The sequence below is a fragment of the Stereum hirsutum genome, assembly GCF_000264905.1.
Source record: "Stereum hirsutum FP-91666 SS1 unplaced genomic scaffold STEHIscaffold_6, whole genome shotgun sequence".
Lineage (NCBI taxonomy): Eukaryota > Fungi > Basidiomycota > Agaricomycetes > Russulales > Stereaceae > Stereum > Stereum hirsutum.
In genome coordinates, this window is record NW_006763136.1 from 1,124,665 (window position 1) to 1,144,588 (window position 19,924).

Below are 19,924 nucleotides of genomic sequence, written 5' to 3' on the forward strand. Positions count from 1 at the left end.
CACAGTCTGCGCACGCTTCCTTCCTTCCGGGACGCGGAAGAGGATCTGAGTCGGTACCGTCACCGAATGCATCATGTTGCCTGAAACTTCTCTGAGATCGCAAGAGTGTTTGGTAGCTTTGACGACGGAGAGGTGGTCGAGTTGGTGAAGTATACAGCGACAGCCACTGGTCTTCGCCTAACACAAGGCCCTGAAGCACGTTGGGATTAGGTTCAGCAATAGGTTGTGCCGTACACAGTTGGCTACGATCCGAGATATGGGAACAGACCTCCGAGTTGTTGAAGAACAGATGGAACTGTCAAACACAGATTAAAGCTGAAGAGATGCAGACAAATTATGCAAATAGATGTGTACCAAAAGGATCTTACCTTGAGCCTCGAGTACGGATGCAGCTTAGCTTGTTCTGTTTGCGCACGCCACGCCACGCAAAGCGATAGGTTATCATGAACGGAGGCTGCGCTCGCTCACTCCGCCGGTGAACATGGGGTACTGTACGACGGTGTCAGGAGATACATAGCTGTTTCACGCTTTCGGCGACGCCAAGGCACCCCTGGAAGTGAAATATAGGCTTCGAAGTCATTCAAAGCTGAGCGACCAGATTCGAAAGCGATGTACCAACGTGAGAACGGTCGCAGAGGCTTCACAAGATGGAACTGTTTGGCGCGAAGGATTATGGTTGGGAAAGGCAGGGGGGTCGCCCAGACGGTCGTTGAGTGTGGCCGTGGAAGAAGATCTGGGGTGGGATAGGCAAAAGGCGAGCCGCACGCAGCCAGTTGGCCGGAGTCGAATTTCCATGTGGAAGCACGCCGAAATAAAATGGATTTCGTAAATGATGTGAATTGGGAATGCATCCCGATCCGGTCTTGTCATCAACACCGTCAACCGAGAACAGAGATGCTGAGCGCCTCGTAGAACAATTCAAAAGGCAGGTTTACGCTGATCTGCACCGAAGATGCCCGCTTCTCCCTCCGAGCGCGACTCTGCACGTCGTCCTGCCCCCCGTAGCGTCCTCCCCATGGGCAGACGGACCGTCTAGTGCTCACGCATTCCTTTCCATTCTTCGGCTCGATACCCCTCGATAGTCTTCATTTTTCGTTACGAATATCCGGCCGACCACTCTCATTTACCGTCTCGTTTGGATCCCTGCTCCAGCACTCACCATGTCCAACCCCCCACGCCGCCTTCGTACCAGAACCGCCGAGTTCACTGACCATTTTCTTCGTCGACGTGATGAACCAGCACCCCCAATGCCAGCGATTGTGCAACCTGAAGCACCCTATGCTCAGAGCGGCAAATCCAAGCGCAGCCTGCCCTCCTTCCTTGGCTTTGCGTCTAAACGAAAGTCTTACAACCCGCCTCGCGATTCTCAGGACTCTTATCCTTCGTTTGCGGAGCCATCCTCACCACGAAACCCGGCGGGACTATCATCACTGCTGTAAGTGGTCCCCTACGGCGGTCGTTGATCGCCGCGATCTTTTCAAGCGTATCGTTTATTTCGAAGTCTATCATGTCGGTTTACTGATCGTGTGCTGTGCGATCATAGAGGCCCAGAAATCATCTCGTCCTCTAACCCCAACTCGGTGGATATTCCTCGTAGCTCTCGCGGATCAACCTCCACTGCTCCTTCCTTCACGAAATTATCCTCCCCGTCTCTGGTACCAGGTCGCTCCCCCGCACTTTCTTCTCCGCTCAAACGCAGATCGTCGCCTCCTAAGGTGTCACCCACCGAGGAGTCCCAAACCTTTCATACCCCGCCCTCATCCCCTAGCAAGAGCTCGTCAGCGCGTTTGCCTCCTTCTCCATCTCGCACCACTTCCAATAGGTCATCGAAAGAGCACACAACATCTTCCCGGCCTGTCATCACGGTCTCTTCCTCTGGCTCTTCGACGGAGCATGCCCAGGACGCTCATGACGAAAGCTTGTTCACATGTCCGCGTACGCCCCCCGCACCACCAAAACAAACCTCTCGAGCCCCTAGTTTCTCGTCGACATCAAGACCGCACCGCCAAGCTGACGCGAATTCCTTCCCCGGACCTTCTAGAACGAGCGACTCATCACCGTCCTCGTCCCTTCGCCGAAATCCATCTTCCACCTCTCAGAAGGCATCCCCTTCCCCTCCCTCTGGACTTCCCACCCGATCACCCAGCAGGCTCGTCTCGAGTCGATCTACTCCACAGAATGGTTCGATTGCGCGCAACCGTATGTCATTGCAGCAACACACACCGACTCAACATTCGACAGGTCCAGCAGCACAGCAACCTTCTCGCCCGCAACATATGAGGGCGATATCATCCGATGCCGGTGCTGAACTCGCCTTCCTCGACGGGCCCTTCGATCCCTCACCTTCGTCCGGACTCTCGAACACTCGCCCGTCATCTCCTTCCAACACGTCTCAGGAGCTAGAAGACATCCTTGAGCTCACATCTTTCACCACCCCGTTCGACTTTCCTCCTCGTGAAGAGTCTCCTACTCTGGCGTCAGAGCCAGAAATTCCTGCGAGGACGTCGTCGCTCGCTCGAGCTTCACCGGTTGCTACACTTGGCTCCGTCAAACCTAGGTCGTATTCTTCCGCGTCGACATCTTCGACTGGGACACGTCGTGCTCCAGGTGCACGGTTGCCCATGCGAACAAAACCAGGAGAGTCGAGAAGTTCAGCTTCCACCGAAAGTCCACGGGGGTCACCAGGTCCGTCTCCCAGACCGCCGCCATCGAAGTTACCAGGTCCATCCTCTAGCCCGAAGCCGTCGTCAGGCCCTCGTGGTGGCCCCCCTGGAGGTAGACTACCGAGATCAGTATGTGTCTTCTCCATACATCGAGAGTCGAATCTGGCTGACTGTCCTTTCCATCGCGATGTGTATGCAGTCTTCTGCTACTTCACTTTCACCTTCCTCTAGACCCGGACTACCGCGAAACCTCTCCTCATCGTCGCTCGCTCGTTCACGCCCAACAGCATCGGCCATCCCTCCCGCCTCCGCACCCCCAGTCGGACCTCTTCCGTCAGCGCCTTCCCGCTCACACTCCCCTCTCGTCAACAAATCCCCAGCGATGAGCAGCCTCAGTCGCACGACATCCACTTCAGGCTCCTCCACCCGTTCCCTCGCACTTTCATTATCCGCCCTCTCGCATCGCTCCGGTGCGGACTCCACACGCACTCTAGCAAATTCGAATTCGAAGTCTGATCCTGCGTCGGCGAAGAAGATATCTCGTTCTCCGTCGGGGAAAGGGTTATCTTCGATGCCTTCGTCGAGTTCGCTGGGCGCGACGTCGTCAATCGCTAGTTCAAGGACCCTCGTCTCGACTTCCGGATCTACGTCACGGTCTTTGTCTACGGCGGGAAGCCTACCTGGGCATATGCCTGAGATCGACGACATGCCGAGTGTACCGTCCATGGCTTCCGTTCCGGCTCGTAAGATGTCTGGTGCACGGGCAGCGTCGAGAGTTAGGGCTATCACTGCACCCTCTCAGCCTCTACACATTCAAACTGGGCAGCCTTCGTCACAGACACCTCCTTCTTCTGGATCTTCTGGACAGACGATGACGACGCCGACGTTTGTGAGACCGAAGGACGAAAAGGACAAGGAGAAAATCAAGAAGTCTGCTTCGCAGCTCACGCCAGTCTCTTCACTTTTCTCGATATCTCCGCGTTCAACAACATCGGCTTCGTCGCCGACGCCGACATCGACATCGCCGCCCTCTTCGCTCTCGCCCGTTCTTCGCAACGCTAACATCAGGACGAGCACCACCACCGGCGTCTCCAAACGCATCGCATCTCTCTCCTCCGCATCCGAGTCTGAATCCTCGTCCTCACAGTTCCCGCCCGTTGCACTTCCGTTAGCAGTCCGTCTTCGAATAGCGACGGATAAGAACGATGCATTGGAAAAGAGGAATCGAATACTCGAGAAGGAGAACAGCACGCTTGCGGAGGAGAAGGAGGTGTTGGCGGCAAGGGTGATGGAGTTAGAGAAAGCGGCGAGGAGGAAGGAGGGAGAGTTGAGAGGACTGAGGTGGTTGATCGTGAATGGGCCGCAGGGGTTAGATAAGTCGGAGAATCAGTTTTTATCTGTTCCAGGTGATGGAGGCGGTCTCGAGTTGAGCGTGGCTCTCGACGGCCTCGATGGATCGATGACGAGCACGACGGAGTCGCCATCCCCGAGCGCGAGTCTTCTCGGCGGTGCCACGGGTTCCGATGCGAAGTGGGGAAGCAGCAGCAGCCCTGGGTCGACGCAGGATAGCGGGGTGTACAGCAAATTATTTGGCCGGGGGAACAGCGACGAAGAGGCTTTCGAAGGGATAGGCGAGGCGGAAGGGGAGAGTGGTGGAGGTGAGATGGAGGTGAATGTGACGATGACGAGACCTTTGCCCGTCACCCTTTCAAGGCGGACTTCCAGGGTCTCGCTCTCGTCGAGGTCGTCTGATAAAGAGAAGGATAGGGGTCGGAATAGGTCGACGAGTCAGGTTTCGGGGATGACTATGGGGTCGTCGATATCCGGGCTTGGGATCGACGTCTCGGGGTCGGAGTCACCGTCAATGCTGGGATACCATCTTCCAAGGCTCGGAGAGTCTTCGCCCAGTCCCAGCAGGGCTCGTACACCGGTCTCTCCTTCCGCTTCAGAGCTGTCCTTCACGCTCGCTGCAATTGCGGAGATTGATGCGCAGACCGACCCTCAGACGGAGTTTCTTTCAGACGCTATGGACGAAGCGGAGCGAGATCGGGAATGGATGACCCAGTTTGAGGAGGAGGAATTGCGGAGGAGGGAGAAGGACGAGCGGAGAGCGTCGAAGGCTTTGAAGAGACTCTCGAATTCGGCGGTGTTGAATGGTGGGGAGGCTGTGGAAGCCGCAGTGGTGAGCAGCGAGCATTCGTCACACGGTTTGGACTGGAAGAGGAGGCCTTCCATTGCGCAGGTGATGGAGAGCGATAGGGAGATGGAGGTGGGGATGGAGGAGGCGTTGGGGAAGTTGAGGGTTTTTGGTGGTTACGCGTCGGATTCGTACTCATCGTAGGTGCGACGTCGCCACACTTTCCATCCCCATATTTTCACGTTGTGGTTTCTGCTGTTGGCAGTTAGTCAATCCTTGTCCATGTCCCTCTCTCATCTCCCCATCCTGTCATCGCATGATCTCGTGTTCAATTATGTGCGCTTTTCTGCATCATCCCCGCTTTCTTTTCTCCAGCACTCGCTCTCTCTCTATCCTGCATCTCTACCCCTCATCATGCATCATCCCCCATACCCTGTCCACCACTCCCATCTACAAACTCATTCCCCCTCACCACTCCCATCCCCCCTTCACCCACAATTCGTCATCACACTATTCGCATTCTGTACGCACACTCATCCACGGAGGTTGACGATTGACGATCCAAGTGTGTGTGCCCATAAATTGTAAATTTCTTGTACACTCCTGTTCCATACCCTTCTTTTCTCGTCTTCCTCATGTTTCTGTTTCGTAGACCGCATCAATTCATCGATATCGGCACTGACATTCATTCATTACGATTCCTCTTACCACACACTTATCCACTCTCGTTGGGTTCAAGTTGTCACGGTTCACGTTACGGGCTCCTCGTAACTTAAACATCCCCTTATTGCCCTTAGCCCCCACCTTCGCGAAATTTTCTTTTCGCGTCTCCGTTTCTCTGGACTTTACGGTCCCTCCCTGCGCTACCAATTATTTTATTATAATTCATGACACTCGCCACATTATACCTATACTTACTTTCGCTTTCCTCTTCGCTTTCTTACATAGCGGGCTGGTCTTTCTGTGTTCAACAGGCGTGCTTAATTGTAGCCTTACTGCGCGCGGCGTCGCGTATACCCCCCTCGTCTTTCGTCTTTCGGTTCGCTTTCGTCTTCGTTTCGTGAATCGCTGTGGTAGTATTCGGTAGCATACAATACCTCGCACACTCATTCTTTTGGTCGGTTGCAATGGAATTCAATGAGGAAGTTTGGAAGTCTCATGCTGTCGTCTGTCAGTGCCAGTGAAGGATCCTTGCTCTCGAGTCTCGCCGTGGTCCTCCAGGGTCCTCCGTGTCAAGAGTCACTCACGCCACTGTGGCGCCACGAGAGCGATCTCCATCATATTCTTCAGGATCAAAGCGCCGCAGGGTTCAAACGTTTGGAACGAAACTCCAGATTCCCTACACCTTTGGATCTGGTTTCGTAGTGCCCTCGGGATGCAGCATCTCCATCTCCGAGAAAACATAAAAGGTGCGAGATCTGGTGCGTATAACCGGCCCTGCGAGCTTTGAATGGACTCGATCTATTCTTCACTATCTGGAGGCTGGATCTCGCTTGACAAGTGACTAGCACCGGCGGACTTTCTTCCACATAACAGCTGAGAACAATTGATGCTCCAAGACAGGTTCGCGAGAAGGTTACATTGCAGCATTGGAATGGATTGGTTGTTGCAATTGGACGTCATCGATTCGACCTCACAGCTAATACTTAGACTGTAACAATACAGAGTAATCGACCAATACATGTACGACTACACGTCAAGGAGCTCGAGAAGTTACACCGAGAAGAGATAGCTGTCAATGAGTGGCGATCGATGATGATGAATGATGAGTGACGAAGGTAACGGGCGACGGAAAACGGGCGACGTGAAACGTGAAACACGAAACGATAAAGACTAAATACTATGTGCAGGAACGACCTCGTCATTTGTACGACGATGGGGGACGATGGGGGTGGTTAAAGCAAGGGCGAAATTCCACGAGACGGAGAAGGAGAGAGAGACGGGCAGAAAAAAAATAAAAGGATAATTTAGGATCCAGGATGCGAAGTCCAAGAACCTGACGTGGCGAGGGTCGTGACGTTAAAAAGTGAAAAAAAAAGTGAAAAAGTAAATATGCGAGATGAATCGATAGAATCAGAATGCTCCTTCGAGCCCAGCGCAATGATGGTGAATAAATGAAGTAATGAAGGAACGAAGAGAGAGATTGAACCCAATAAGCAGGAATAAAAGGAGAAAGAGAGAGAGCAAAAAAGGAACGGAGAGCAGATAACTTCAGAGCTAGTGCACAGCAAAATCGAGGACAAACCTAGAGCAAACACCCCACTCACAGCGACAAGGCCCACTACATCGTGGCCCCACTGACACTGACACTGATCCCCAAACAGGCCTACTCAAGTCACGATAGTCCAAAAGCGCGCTTCTGCCTCCTCAACACAGGCTTCCACTCCTTCCACAGCCCCATCGGATTCACCCACGCAAAGTCGCGCCAGACCGCCTCCCTACCCACAAAGCCCTCACTAATCTCCTGCTCTCTCGTCGTCGTCCTCAACAGGTCCAGTTTCTCGAGGCCGGACGTATCGCGATGTTCCCTGTATTGTGGCGAGTCTGGGGAGCTCAGGCGGCGGAGGTTTCGGGTGCGGGCTTCGATGTTCAGGAATTCGTTCGGGCTGTCGCCTGAGAACCATGGGTGGCGTCTGATTTCGCGGTAGGTGAACCGTTTGCGGTGATCTACTTCGAGAAGCTGGGCAAAGGTATCAGTATGCTTGACTTGGTATAAGGAGAAAACGGAAAAGGACGTACCCCGAGGAGCAGAGAGATCTCGGTCTTGCTGATGGTTGGCTTCCTGGCGCGAAGAACGGCGGCTCCGGCATTGGCCCGCGACTTGACACAGAAGTCGACCGTCTTGTGCATTTGGGGGAATAAGAACCTTTCATCTTCCGCCGCAGCGAGGAGATCCCAGAACAAACACCCAAACGCCCACCAATCCGCGCCAACACCATACCCATCCAAATCCCAATCCCCACGGAACGTCTCCGCAGTCTTCAGAATTTTCTCATCCGGACGCATAGAAATGCGACCGAGGATGTCTTTCTGCTCCTGCGGGCAGGTCAAAAGTTCGGGCGCCATGTACCCTGGGGTACCGCAGAACTTGTGAGAATAGACCTCTCCCGGACGGAGGGGCCCTCCGTTCTTGACGATGAGGACGTCGCCGAGGTCGGCGAGACGGGCGTTGGAGGCGTGGTCGAGGAGGACGTTCTCAGGTTTGAGATCTCTATGTAGCATTCCGAGTTCGTGGAGGAAGTTGAGACCGGATGCCTATGGGGACAGATGTCAACAAGCGAGTCAAGAAAGATAGACGTGAACACTTACGATCTGAACCATCCATCGCCTTATGTGATGTTGTTCTGGTTTCTTCTTGGCCGCAGTCCAGAGATCGTACTTCATTAAATCCTATCGTAAGATGATGTAAATCAACACCAACGCTCTCAATGAACAAAGGGAAAGAGACAAGTGACATACCATAGCGTAGAAAACCCTTGTTTCGTCCTGGAACACACCATGCAACTCCATCACAAAGTCATTATGCTCCTGATCCGCCCCACGTTGTTCTGCAATACGCTGGTACGACCTCAACTCTCTCAACATCGACCGGTCGAGCTCGACCTTCTCCGCCTCCGCCTTATTGAAGACCTTGACACACAGCAAGCGCTGCATGCCAAGATCGCGAACGACGTAGGTCGTCCCATAAGAACCCCTTCCTAAAGGAGCGAGGAACTGGACGGGACCGGGAGCGACAGGCTGAACGCTGAGCGCACGTGCGCGTTGAGCAGTCCGAGGAGGCGAAAGTGGTGAAGTAGACGATGATGGAAGCGATATGCGGCGAGTCGTGATGAATGATGGCTTGCGAAGTTGGGGTCTTTCATATTCGGGCTGGCAGTCAGGAGTGGGCATGGCAGGCAAAGGAGGCAACGGAGGTGCAACGGGCGTCTTCGAGGTCGACGTCGACGTGGGTGGCGCGCATCTGGAGGCCGAGAAATGTGTTCGCGTCGACAATGGTGTGCGCCGTCTGGGTGTCAGAGGCGGACGCGACTCGGGAGACGGTGGCGTGGGCCGCGCGGATAATCGCGAATTTCGCGATGCTGGGGTGGACGCGTGGTCGAGGATTCGAGACCTCGCTTTCGGTGCATTCTGTTGAGTGGGACCGAACACGTCGATGTCACTGCGCTCTGCGCGGTTTCGAGTAGGAGTAGACGCGTCGATATCTTGAGAAGGGCCGTGCGCCCGAAGTCGGCTGGTGGCGTCCCCGACCTTTGGTGTCGTGGGGCGGCATCGCGTCCACTTGCGGGGAGGTGAAGGCGAGGATGATCCTACTGAAGAAGACGACTCTTCGTAGGGAGGAGGACTTGGGAGAGGGGGTGGGACCATCGAGTCGCGAGTGTCGCGAATGTGGCTCATGTTCAGGAGGGCTGACAGGTTGTGGGCATCGGCGTGTCTCGGACGAGGCGCGCGTGGTAGCCTTGGGGAAGACATCTTGCTCCGCGGTGACGAAGGACGCGAGACCGCGTCGAAGTACATCGAGGACGCCGACGACGAAGACGAAGACGACGAGGCTGAGGACGAGGCTGTTAATGCTGGACAGGGGTTTGACCTCATGTCGGGATGAGAAAATAGTTCTGGAGTCGACGGACGAGAAAAGTTGAGGAAGGAAGGCGAAGACGGAGTTGGACGAGGAAAGATAGGTCGGGGGAGGGGCGATATGTGCATGAGGACGTCTTGACTTTTTGCTAAGCGAAGACACGATGTGGGGAGGAGGAAAGTTCACAAACGCAAGATATCGGCCAAAGCAAAGTGTACTCGGCTGCACGTGCCGGTCAACACAAGTCTCACGCCCCACGCCATTGGCTCGCAGCGCCACACGAGGCCAGGGTCGAGCAAGCGCGGGAAAAAAGATCCGCGCGAAGCCGAAGTGCACAAAACGCCCGCGAAAAAGTCGATAATCCCACCATTTATTGTTGCCAGTGAGCAAGAAACACCTTTATGCTCTTGTTCTCCAAGTCTATTAAAAAAAATCGCTGGTCGAGTTGGTCGAAGGGGGCTCCAGTACACGCCCTCGCCGCACGACCACTACACGTGTATCGCCCGCCGACCGATTGTCGGGCTTCCTGGACCTTCCTGGACCCTCGCTCGGCCCTTCGAGTTCTCGAAAAATGTGGCTCGCGGCACCGAATATTGAACGGTGAACAGGCGAGGAACAATCACCACACATTCATTCGTCGCACTCAAGACAGAGGAAATCATGTCTTAGAACGAGCCTCAAAACTGTGGCACCTGAACGATGCTTACCGGCACTACATCTGAAACCGACGACTCGGAGGAGCTGATCCATGGCGAGTCAACACTCACTGGCACAAATTGGTCGTATACGACGGTTGCTCTCCCTCCAAAGGCCAGTGGACGCATGGTTTCGACGAAGGTATTGACTGAAGGGAGGAGGAACACAGGAGTAAAACTTTGGAAAGAGGGTTGACGATTGTGCGTCACCGACCCGCGCGGTGATGCCCGTGGGCTTTGACAGCTCCCTTCTTTGGACGACAAAAGACTACATGTTCTAAAGGTTAACTGAGAGTCTGAACCACAGTAGTGGATAGCACGCAATGACATTTACAGGTTCAGAGCGACAACCAAGTAAGATACAAATAAACTGCAAATGTCCAACCACTGTGCCCGAGTGACCAAAGCGGAAAGGCTATTCACTAGACGACAGACCAAGAACATACATGAACAGGACCACGATAAATAGATACAAGGAACCAAAGACACGCATGCATGCTACTTACCAACCACAAGAAAAAACGTACAGTACGATACACGACGGACACGTCACCCTTGTTCAACAATTCAGCAAACCAGTCACGAAGCAAGAGTCCCAGATCGAGACTTATGCAAATCTAGTACCCATCCCCATACTCATCGTCCTCCCCATACTCATACCCCCCATGCTCACCCGCATCCTCCTCCCCATCCTCGTAATAATCATCGTACCCATGCTCATCCGGGTACACCTCCGCAAACCCGCCACCCATCGCATGCGCAGGAAAGTCAAAGTAGCGCTCCACATGATGATGATGGGGAGGGCCATCATCCTCATAATCCGTCCTCGGTTCGTCGTCCTCATAATCGTCCCTCTCCTCATCGTCTTCATACCACCCCGCCTGCTCGCCGAACCGCTCGGCGACCTCGCGCGCATCGGGGATGGGCGAGTCTGCGTTGTGCAGGAGGTGGGCAAGGTGGATGGGAGGACGGGCGATGGAGCCGTCGTCGTCTTCTTCGTAGCCGTGAGCTTCGGCGTCGAAGGGATAGTCTTCCTCTTCTTCTTCGTCGCTGTGGATGAGGTTAAGGAGGACATAAACGCAGTGAGAACGCAATATCAGGAATGACTAGAGAGAGAACGTACGTTGCATGGCTAGGGCCTGCGCGCGGACGATGACGTTCAACTTCTTCTTCACTAGAGGAAGGAAAGGACAGGTCGCGATGCAGTCAGAACTCTAGACACATCATAGCTTCGCGAAAGAAGATACTCACTCTTCTTCCTCATCGGACTCAACAATCCTTCTTCTCAACGAAGAAGGATATCGTGGCGGCTGCATTTCCTCCTCGTCATCCGAGACCACAATGGGCGCATTCCTCCGCCCTAACCTCGGCCTAACCTCACGCACATCATCTTCCTCCGAATCCGACGATATCTCGATCACACCCCTCTCTCTTTCGCCTCCATGATGCGCCGCCTCTGCATCATCAATGAAACTGCTCTCATACCCATCGCTACCGCCCTCTCCTTCCCCACCGTCCTCGTCACCATCGATATCGACCTCTCCTCCAACGCCAAACAAGTCATGGATGTATGGAAGCTGACGATGCAGCTGTTGCCGATAATCCCTGTCGAATTCGGCTCTGGCCTCAAAGCCCTCTAGATCGTCGACATCGACGTCGTCCTCGCCCTCGTCCCCACTTTCTCCGTGGAACCCATCCTCATAGAGCCCGTCGTCGAGGTCTTCATCGTCGTGCAGACCAAGGTCGGGGTGATCATGGTGATCGTGCGCGCCGTGTCCATGTCCAGCACCCGGCAACGGTGCACCGAACATCGCGTTGAGCATTCCATGGAATGGCGCCCCATCATTGTACTCGTCGTCCTCGTCGCCCTCTTCTGGATCGTACTCCTCGTTCTCAGGGTAGACCCTCTGACAAGACGAACAGATCCCCGCCCAGATCTCATGCGTACAGTCCACGCATCGCCAGACATCGTCGTCGTCGTCGTACATGCCCGTCAACTCATAATCTCTATCGCCATCGTGATGGTGCTCCTGCCGGTGTTCATGAAGAGGAGGAAGGTCTCCCGGTAGCACGCCGTGATGAGGTCCAGCGTTGATATGCTGGCCGAGAAGCATGAGGGGAGGAAGAGGGACATGACCGAAATTATGGTTCGCGTTCGCGGCTGGCTTGTGGAATATTTTATCCCAGGGGTCTTTGGCCCGTTCCTCTGCCGTGGGTTCGGTTGGGGGTTCACAGTCTGCGAACATATCGCGGACAAGACCGCTCTTGACCACCCCTTCGACCATATCCTTAATGTTCCACACCTCCGATGGTCGATCCCTTACGACCGCGCGACAGTGAGGGCATGTCTTCCTACGGAACAGGACATTATGAGGGTTCAGGGGGCCTATCTGATCTGCTGGAGGAGCTTTAAACCAGGAACAAAGACAGGAGTAGCATGCGACATGGCCGCAAGGGGCGAGCGAGAAGGGTTTGTGGAGGAGGTCGAGGCAGATTTGACAGGTGAGAGACGGGAGGAGTGTAGTGAGCAGTGCTTGGTGCGTTCCGAGAGTCTATGGGCCACACGAGAGGCCGACTTAGCAGAGATCACGAAGGTGAGACAATAAGCAGTAGGGCGTACCTCAGTTGTGGTTGTAAGCTGCTTTTGGACCTTTTGGAGCGTTTCCTTGGGGACTGAGGTGGCTTCGGGTGCAGTGGCAGATTGTCTGGGTGAAAGGACTTGCTCGGGTTGCTTGCCCTTCGGCTCGGGAGGGCGTTCTGCGGTGATAGCATTCTTGGACAGCAAAGGCTGGGTTGCCTGCCATTGAAAATCGACGTGAGATGGCATGGAATCGACGGAACGAGCATAGAGACGAGGTGGGACACAAGCAGACAAGGGCCAACGCGAGCCCGAACGTACCTCCGATTTGATGGCGAGAACCGGCGTTAATTGCTGGGTGGCGGCCCGAGGGGAAATAGACGATGAGGAAGCACCAGAAGAGCCTTGAACAAACTCTGGCTGAGCAGGTAGGCCATTTTCGGGCTCGAGAGTCATAGATAGGCTCCTCGTCCGCTGTGTCAGGGAACAAAAGGGTCGAAAACAAGCGTGTCAGGAGGAGCACTTCTCGTCGTCACAGCGAGGAACTCACCGTCCGGGACGCGCCAGCGGTGATGGGCTGTTTCTTGCTCTTGTTTTTCCGCCTCCTCTTCTTTCCATCCTTCCCTTTATTCTTGGATTTGTTATCTTGGAAAACTAGACTCTGGTCAGGATCGGTGTCGGACTCGACCTTGGGCTTCTTCGACTTGACAGCATCGCGCTCATCGTCGACAATTTCCGAGAATGCGCGCTTCTTCGATTCTGGATGAGGCATGGTTCTTGCCTGTGAGTTGTGTGGGGGTGAGGAATGCGATGGATAATGTGCGAAGGGGGATGGGGAGATTGCACTGAACGCGTCGCGGGGTCCTTTATATTCTTCCTTGTTCTTTTCCTCCCACGCTATCCACATCCACGTGCCGTCATGGTGGCACTCCGCCACAATGATCTGCGACTGCCGTGGCCCGTCTGTGAATACACCCTCACTCTCCCCGACCCCGACGAACATCAAATCATAATATCATTGACTGTGGTTGCTGCTCCCCGTATATATGTTCAATTTCGATCCATGTGGCCCGCCGCAAATTGCGATATGCACAGCAGCCCATAATGCATTCCGAAAGGAAGAAACAAAGGCAATGTATATATTACAGTCCCAGTCTAGTGTGAACAAGGTAAGGAAGGCCACATCGAAAACAAAAATGATCAAGCATCTGCATTGTCCACTCTCCACACCTTGATCACCCCCGCCCGGTCACCACTCACAATCCCCCCTCTAAAAGGCGAATCGATACATGCCAAAGCAGCAATCGTGTCCTGATGCCCTTTGTTTAGGTTCTGCTGGCTATTATTGATCAAGGACATCCGTTGTGGTGGTCGGTTATTGTGGCTGCTCAATTGTGCGGGATGGAGCCAGGTCTCGACATAAGCCGTCACCGATCCGTTCGACGAATGTGTTGTGCTGTGAAGAACTGTGTGTTAGAACCCGAACGCGGAGATACAGTGCGAGCATCACATACCCATATGTTGGTCTGTCGCTCTCCGTCTCCAGACCACTCAGAACCGCAGTCCGTTCTACTTTCCCTAAATCCCAAAGCCGCAATCTTCGATCCTCCGACCCACTAATCATAAAGCCTCTCGCACCGGTAGCCAACTGCCCATCCGCTCCCATCTGCGTGGCCCTGTGCACCGTCGAATGCCCACCGAACTCATGACCGACAAAGACCGCCCGGATAGCAGGAGAAGGCCCACTCAGCATGGACTCCCGCGCAGTACTCTCGGATGACGCTCGGCGCGAGTTCGACGGAGCACCCAGGCCTGGTTGTCGTGCTTTGACAAGTGCAGCGATAGCGGATGCCGGACTGGGTTCTGCGTTACCGGCAGAGATATCTAGTGGTTCGTCAAGAGGCGTGGACGTTTGTGAAACGACACGCGTTCCATAGGCCTCCACAAGTGATGTTGTCTCGATGTCCCATACTTCTACAAGCGAGGTCGCAGCACTCTCGGACGTGGCCCTCGGTGCATCGACAGCTACCATTATCCAACGTCCCTTTCCCCGTGTTGGATGCACGACACATTGATGTATCCGAGCTGAGCCGTTGGTAGTCGCAGCCGCAGTTTTCCATGTCTTCAATAGTAGCCCAAAACGAAGGTCCCAGAGCGTTAACATGCCAGACGCGGTGCCCGTGACTAACCATGCCCGTTTCCGATCCAAACATAGCGTCGTCATAGGTCCATAGTGATTCGGCTGGTCCATACTCAAGAGTATCCGCATCGTTCGAAGATCGAGGATAGACACAGAGGAATGTGTGGTGGCGTAGACAAGATTGGAGGACGATTCTGTGCCACGAAAAAATGATGAGTAACCTGTGGAGTATTCGGCTTAGTGAAAGTACTCACCAGTGTTGTAGTGTGCCATACAAGTGACATACTCCCCGGGTCTATCCAATCTATGCTCCCTCACAGTTTGCAGCTTCCCATACTTCGGCAACGCTCCTGACTGACTGACATGTACCCTCACGACATGAACACTGCCATCCTCCGCCGCACTCGCAAAACAATGCACACCTTCCAGCACACATACACACTTCACCTTCGAATGGTGCTGCGTATAGGAATGTCGTGGTTTGCTCGTCACGTTCCGTTCTAACCGCGCCGTATCCCAAACTTTAACGGTCTTGTCGTCTGAACACGACATGAAGAACATATGGTCCGGCGAGACGGCGAGACCGGTAACTGATTCGGAATGAGCAACGAGATGTGCAATGAGCGTGGCTTCTGGTTTGCGAGCTGTTCCGTCTCGAGGAGCGAAGCTGTGGCGAACAGCATTTCGTCGACGTACAGGACCCTCGTGGACTTTGGGACCAAAATCGTCCTGATAGTCGCGATTACTGTCCAAGTACATATGCTCCAGTAGGTTGCTGATTCCAGGTTCTTGTCCATCTGTGAATAACAGGTGAATGTCAGCTTCTAATGTCGGGCGTAGTAAGAGGAGCATAACTGACCATAGGTAGAAATCGGAACCAACGGTGCCAAGCGATGTCGAGTCTGCCCACGTACAGTCCCCGCAGCGGAAACAGGCGACGTCCTCCCCGACCTCTCCGGTGACCCCTCAGACCTCAACTTCGACAACGGCTCCAAAAGACCCGTCGCATTCGCCCTCGAAGACCCAACAGCTGGCGCAGCTTTCTGACCATCCGTACTCCCAACGTGCAACCTATGCATGCCTCCGCGGAACGCGGCCGCAGAGTTTGTGTTCGACAACACTGATTCAGTCGGACTACCAGGTCTATCGAAGACGGGTGGAAGATCGGTGAGTGCGGGGCCTACAGGTATTGAGGGTAATGCGAGTGGGCTGGTAATAGCGGATGTAGCGGAGGGTATACGATGCGGTTCGATGCGATTGTTAGTGGGTAATGATGTGGCGGACCCATTGATGGCACTGAGACGACGACGGAGGTCTTCGAATGGAGCGCCACTCGGACCAAAGTCAATGCTCGGTGGGCGAGAAAGTCTCGGGGTGTCCAGAATGGGGGAACGAGTCAAGTCAAAAGTCGCCCTTCTAGCCGATGCTGTTCTCGCTGCACGCGAGGAAAGTTCAGATGCGCGAGTCTTCAGGAATACCGTCTGTGGCACGACCTTCAGCTTCTGGAGTTCAACGTCGCTGATAGTCTTTAGCGGCTCCGCATCATCCTCGGGTCGTAGCCGTGTGGCGAAGCTTGAGATAGCATTAGCGAGCTTCATGATGTAGTCTCGCATAGCCATCAATTTCGCCTCTTCGCTGCTCGTCATGCCCAACTGCCGTAGTTTCTGCAGCTGTGCGTCATCCCTACGAGTAATTATTGTGTCAGATTTGGACTCCACAGAAGTAAATGATAAAGACTCACTCTTCGGATTGATGCTTCGAAATTCCAGCTGCGTTTCCCATCTTCCGGACAGCAGCAACGCTGTCTTGTGGCGAATCGCTCTTCGCCGCTGCGGCTCTCCGATGGCTTCTCCAAAACAAGGTTTTCGAGTCGGCTTTCATCGCCCACTGAACAGCTGCATCGAAAACTTGTCGAGATAACTGGTGGTGGGCAATTTTCTTTGTTAGAGAAATACAGTGGGTGAGTTGATGGACAGATAGGCTTACCGGAGGCTTCAATGCAGAGAGCAAGCTCATCTCGTCGACTACACGGATGTCTGATCGAAGATAATGTCTTAAAGAAGGATACAAGATGCACCACACATCACTCTGTGGTAGATGATTTGCGGCAGACCCTATGAACGCGGCAGCACCTGAAGATGAGGACTGCGTGAGCTCAGCCCAAACTATATACAGCTATTAGAGGCCCGACCTTGACGAATCCACGCATTGGGATGATAGAGGAAGCCAAGCGTGGCACTCATGAGTTCCCATATCCGCATCTTCTGGAACAGACCCAGCTCGCACAAACTCGTCAGGGCACCCAACACCCGTGCCACCACGCTCTCTTCCACGTCTATCGACAGTTGTTCAGATACAGTCCGGGTACAATCCTCTCAAAAGTGAAAAGAAAGGGAACATACCAGACAATGCCTGGATCATCAACGGCAAAATGTATTCCTCCAGGCTCCTCCCACCCGCACACGCCGCCACATCCACAATTGCATCAAAGAACGCGTGCCTCAAAAGCCACTCCCTATCGTTCAAATATGTGATCATATGACTAAGAAGAACATCGTTTGTCCGTTGTCGACCGAGGAAGATGCACAAAGCGGAGATATCGTGGAGGACCGCGCGCTTGACCACACTGGATGGATCGACGAGGAGTGTGGCGAGCTGGTCTTGGATGGAGTTTTGAAGGTCTTGGAGAGCTGCATCGTACGATAACTAGGGCGGTGAGATTTTCATCAGTTTCTTAAGCAAACTTCAGAGAGGAAGGTAGCTACTTCGAAGTGCGCTTCATCGTACTCGACAGGTTCGGCGGCAAGCTTGAATGCTCCATGTGCCTTCAGCGCCTGGCCCATCTCTAGATACCGAACTGCGGTCTCTGCTAGAGGTACTATGCATTGTGCATACATGCATCTGACCGACACCTCGACATCTTGGACCAGTGTCTGTATGTTCGGTATGATGTACTCTGGAAAGATGGTGGCATTGGAGGGCGTGATGACGGTGACGAGCATGAGCTATTCAAATACTGAATCAGCGTATGCTCCTTCACGAAAGAAGTATACAGCGACGTACGACTTGCATGAGCGTCCGCAGGGCAGCTGCTCGTACGGATGCAGCTTCATCGTGAAGAAGGTCGACGATGTACGGTATCATGCGATCCAACTTCGCCTCATCCGTTAGATGAACGACAAGAGCGAGGAAGACGTCCAGTGCACGAAGTTTGCTGGATGGTTGAGAACAATTCCGTACGTTCGCGCATACAAGCGACAATATGATCAGGGCAGGTCCATCTAGTATACAGTTTAGCAAGATATATACACAGAGACTTTGAAAAACTGTGTTCACCTTCCGTCGCGGCTCGCCTTCGTGATGCAAAATGACCAAGTAGTTTCGACTCGCGATTTGGAATGTACAGTTCCGCCGGAAAAATATCCTACACCCACCATTGAGTTTCAAACACAAACTTGACGGGAAATACGTTGGCGTTACCTGATACGGCCTCGCCGAACCGGAGTACTCTCCTGCTCCAGACTCTTCATCTCCTTCCTCCCGCTCTTGAACCACATAGGGTTCCACACTCTCATAATCCTCCCATAATCTCTCAATCCTATGGTCAGCATCGCTCGGCAATGGACCTCCGTTCCCATTCGCCGTCCCAGGTCCGGAAGGAGCATGTACTGGTGTGGCTGCTCCGCTTGCTTTGATGGTAGTGTTAGAAGTGGTTGAAACCGTAGGAGTGAGAGGTACTGAGGCCGGCGTGGAGGACGGAGGGCCGGAGAACGGGGATGAAGAAGGGAGTTCGTTATTGGAGGCGATATAGCTGTGGAGGAAGGAGTAGAAGGATTCGGGGAAGATAGTTCCGCGTGCGTTGTGCAATAGTGCCTCGAAGGAGGGTCGTTTGGTCGGGTCGAGAGATATCATCTCTGTGATGAGATTCTATGGGTCTAGATCAATACACATACGAGAATTATAAGATGGAAGGCTCAAACCTGGATGGCGGGGTCGTCAATCACCGACAGAGGACCCTCCACACTATATTCACCCTCCCGATACTTGAACAACTGGCTCAGAGTGAACAATGGCGCGCCTTCCCTGAACAGCTCCGCCACAACACATCCTGCGCTGAAGACGTCCATCGCTTCCGTCACCCCTCCTACTTTACCCTCACCGCTTGTACCCGTACTCTCAATACTGGCTCTCCGTCCTGCCCCTATCCCATCCGGCTTTGCACCCGCAGCGTAGAACCTCTCCGGCGCAACATAACACGTTCTCCGCCCAGAAGTATCGAAGAAGAATGAGAAATCGGAGGGGTCGTCGAGAGGGAGGTATGTGGGCTTGTGGGAAGCGAAGTCGGAGAGGTAGATCCAGTTCCAGGAAGTTACGAGTATGTTCTCGGATTTGATGTCTCCGTGGGCGACTTTATGAGCTCGTGCGTCCCGAAGTGCGGCCAAGAGTTGGAAAGCGATCCATTTCTTCTCAATCGAGCTGAGGAACGGGCGTGTACTATCACGCCAAAACAATCAACTGCCGGAAACCAAGACTTAAATTCAAGAAAGACGCACCTAATACGATCATACAAATTACTCGCCACCCACTGTCGAATGAGATATCCAGCCTTGTCCGTCTCCACAAACGTCTGATAATTGTATACATTTGGAATATCTAACAGTGCCTCCCGTTCAACTGTACCAGGAAGGAACACAAGATCGAATGAGCTCACGGGGAACATTCACAGCCTACCGAGAACATCATAGTTTGTTGGATGTGTGGGGAACACGAAGACGCACTCTTCAGTCTCCTCTGGTATTTCCGGAGACTCCATCCTGGGTCGGGTTTGATGAATATCTTTGCTATTAGGAAACCATTGCGGTGTGTGCATCGTACTGTCTTGAGGTATCGTGAGGTGCCCAGGCTAGTAGCCGGTACGATGCGTTAGTAGTGTAGGTGGTCCTGCGAATAAGATATTGAACGTACCTCTTCTCGTACACGATGTCAGACCCAAGTTCCGATACGAAAGAGTCTAAGGCCGCCGCTGTTCGCGTGAGGGGGTAGCCAGACTGTGTGTTGCCCATGGTGGCGTTCTTCCGGCCTCACCCCAGAGCACTCGCAAGATCTTGGTCTCTACTGACTATTGGTACGCCTTG

General features: G+C 53.7%; 4 protein-coding genes across 4 annotated transcripts; 1 reads left to right on the plus strand and 3 right to left on the minus strand.

Annotated features, from left to right (window-relative positions):
* Positions 1 to 1,160: 1,160 nt before the first annotated feature.
* Positions 1,161 to 5,004, plus strand: STEHIDRAFT_110564 (uncharacterized protein; the record flags this gene model as incomplete). Its single annotated transcript, XM_007303532.1, has 5 exons — positions 1,161 to 1,435; positions 1,544 to 2,199; positions 2,242 to 2,557; positions 2,608 to 2,685; positions 2,895 to 5,004. The coding sequence occupies 5 exons, from the start codon at positions 1,161 to 1,163 to the stop codon at positions 5,002 to 5,004; spliced, it is 3,435 nt and encodes a 1,144-aa protein (XP_007303594.1).
* Positions 5,005 to 6,414: 1,410 nt separating this feature from the next.
* STEHIDRAFT_146753 (kinase-like protein) lies at positions 6,415 to 10,075 on the minus strand. The gene is made up of 4 exons (XM_007303533.1): positions 8,260 to 10,075; positions 8,110 to 8,190; positions 7,540 to 8,055; positions 6,415 to 7,480 (listed from the first exon to the last, which is right to left on the minus strand). The coding sequence occupies exons 1-4, from the start codon at positions 9,502 to 9,504 to the stop codon at positions 7,136 to 7,138; spliced, it is 2,187 nt and encodes a 728-aa protein (XP_007303595.1). The 5' UTR covers positions 9,505 to 10,075; the 3' UTR covers positions 6,415 to 7,135.
* A 359-nt stretch (positions 10,076 to 10,434) lies between these two features.
* STEHIDRAFT_120981 (uncharacterized protein) lies at positions 10,435 to 13,473 on the minus strand. Its single transcript, XM_007303534.1, has 6 exons — positions 13,200 to 13,473; positions 12,971 to 13,123; positions 12,692 to 12,868; positions 11,323 to 12,623; positions 11,195 to 11,245; positions 10,435 to 11,121 (listed from the first exon to the last, which is right to left on the minus strand). The coding sequence occupies exons 1-6, from the start codon at positions 13,419 to 13,421 to the stop codon at positions 10,689 to 10,691; spliced, it is 2,337 nt and encodes a 778-aa protein (XP_007303596.1). The 5' UTR covers positions 13,422 to 13,473; the 3' UTR covers positions 10,435 to 10,688.
* Positions 13,474 to 13,760: 287 nt separating this feature from the next.
* Positions 13,761 to 19,905, minus strand: STEHIDRAFT_96393 (ARM repeat-containing protein). The gene is made up of 16 exons (XM_007303535.1): positions 19,755 to 19,905; positions 19,568 to 19,692; positions 19,343 to 19,463; positions 18,770 to 19,283; positions 18,270 to 18,716; positions 18,126 to 18,213; positions 17,853 to 18,070; positions 17,555 to 17,794; positions 17,192 to 17,495; positions 16,981 to 17,124; positions 16,776 to 16,921; positions 16,531 to 16,709; positions 15,649 to 16,472; positions 15,044 to 15,586; positions 14,164 to 14,983; positions 13,761 to 14,105 (listed from the first exon to the last, which is right to left on the minus strand). Exons 1-16 carry the CDS (start codon positions 19,850 to 19,852, stop codon positions 13,850 to 13,852), a joined length of 5,067 nt encoding a protein of 1,688 aa, XP_007303597.1. The 5' UTR covers positions 19,853 to 19,905; the 3' UTR covers positions 13,761 to 13,849.
* Positions 19,906 to 19,924: the final 19 nt, after the last annotated feature.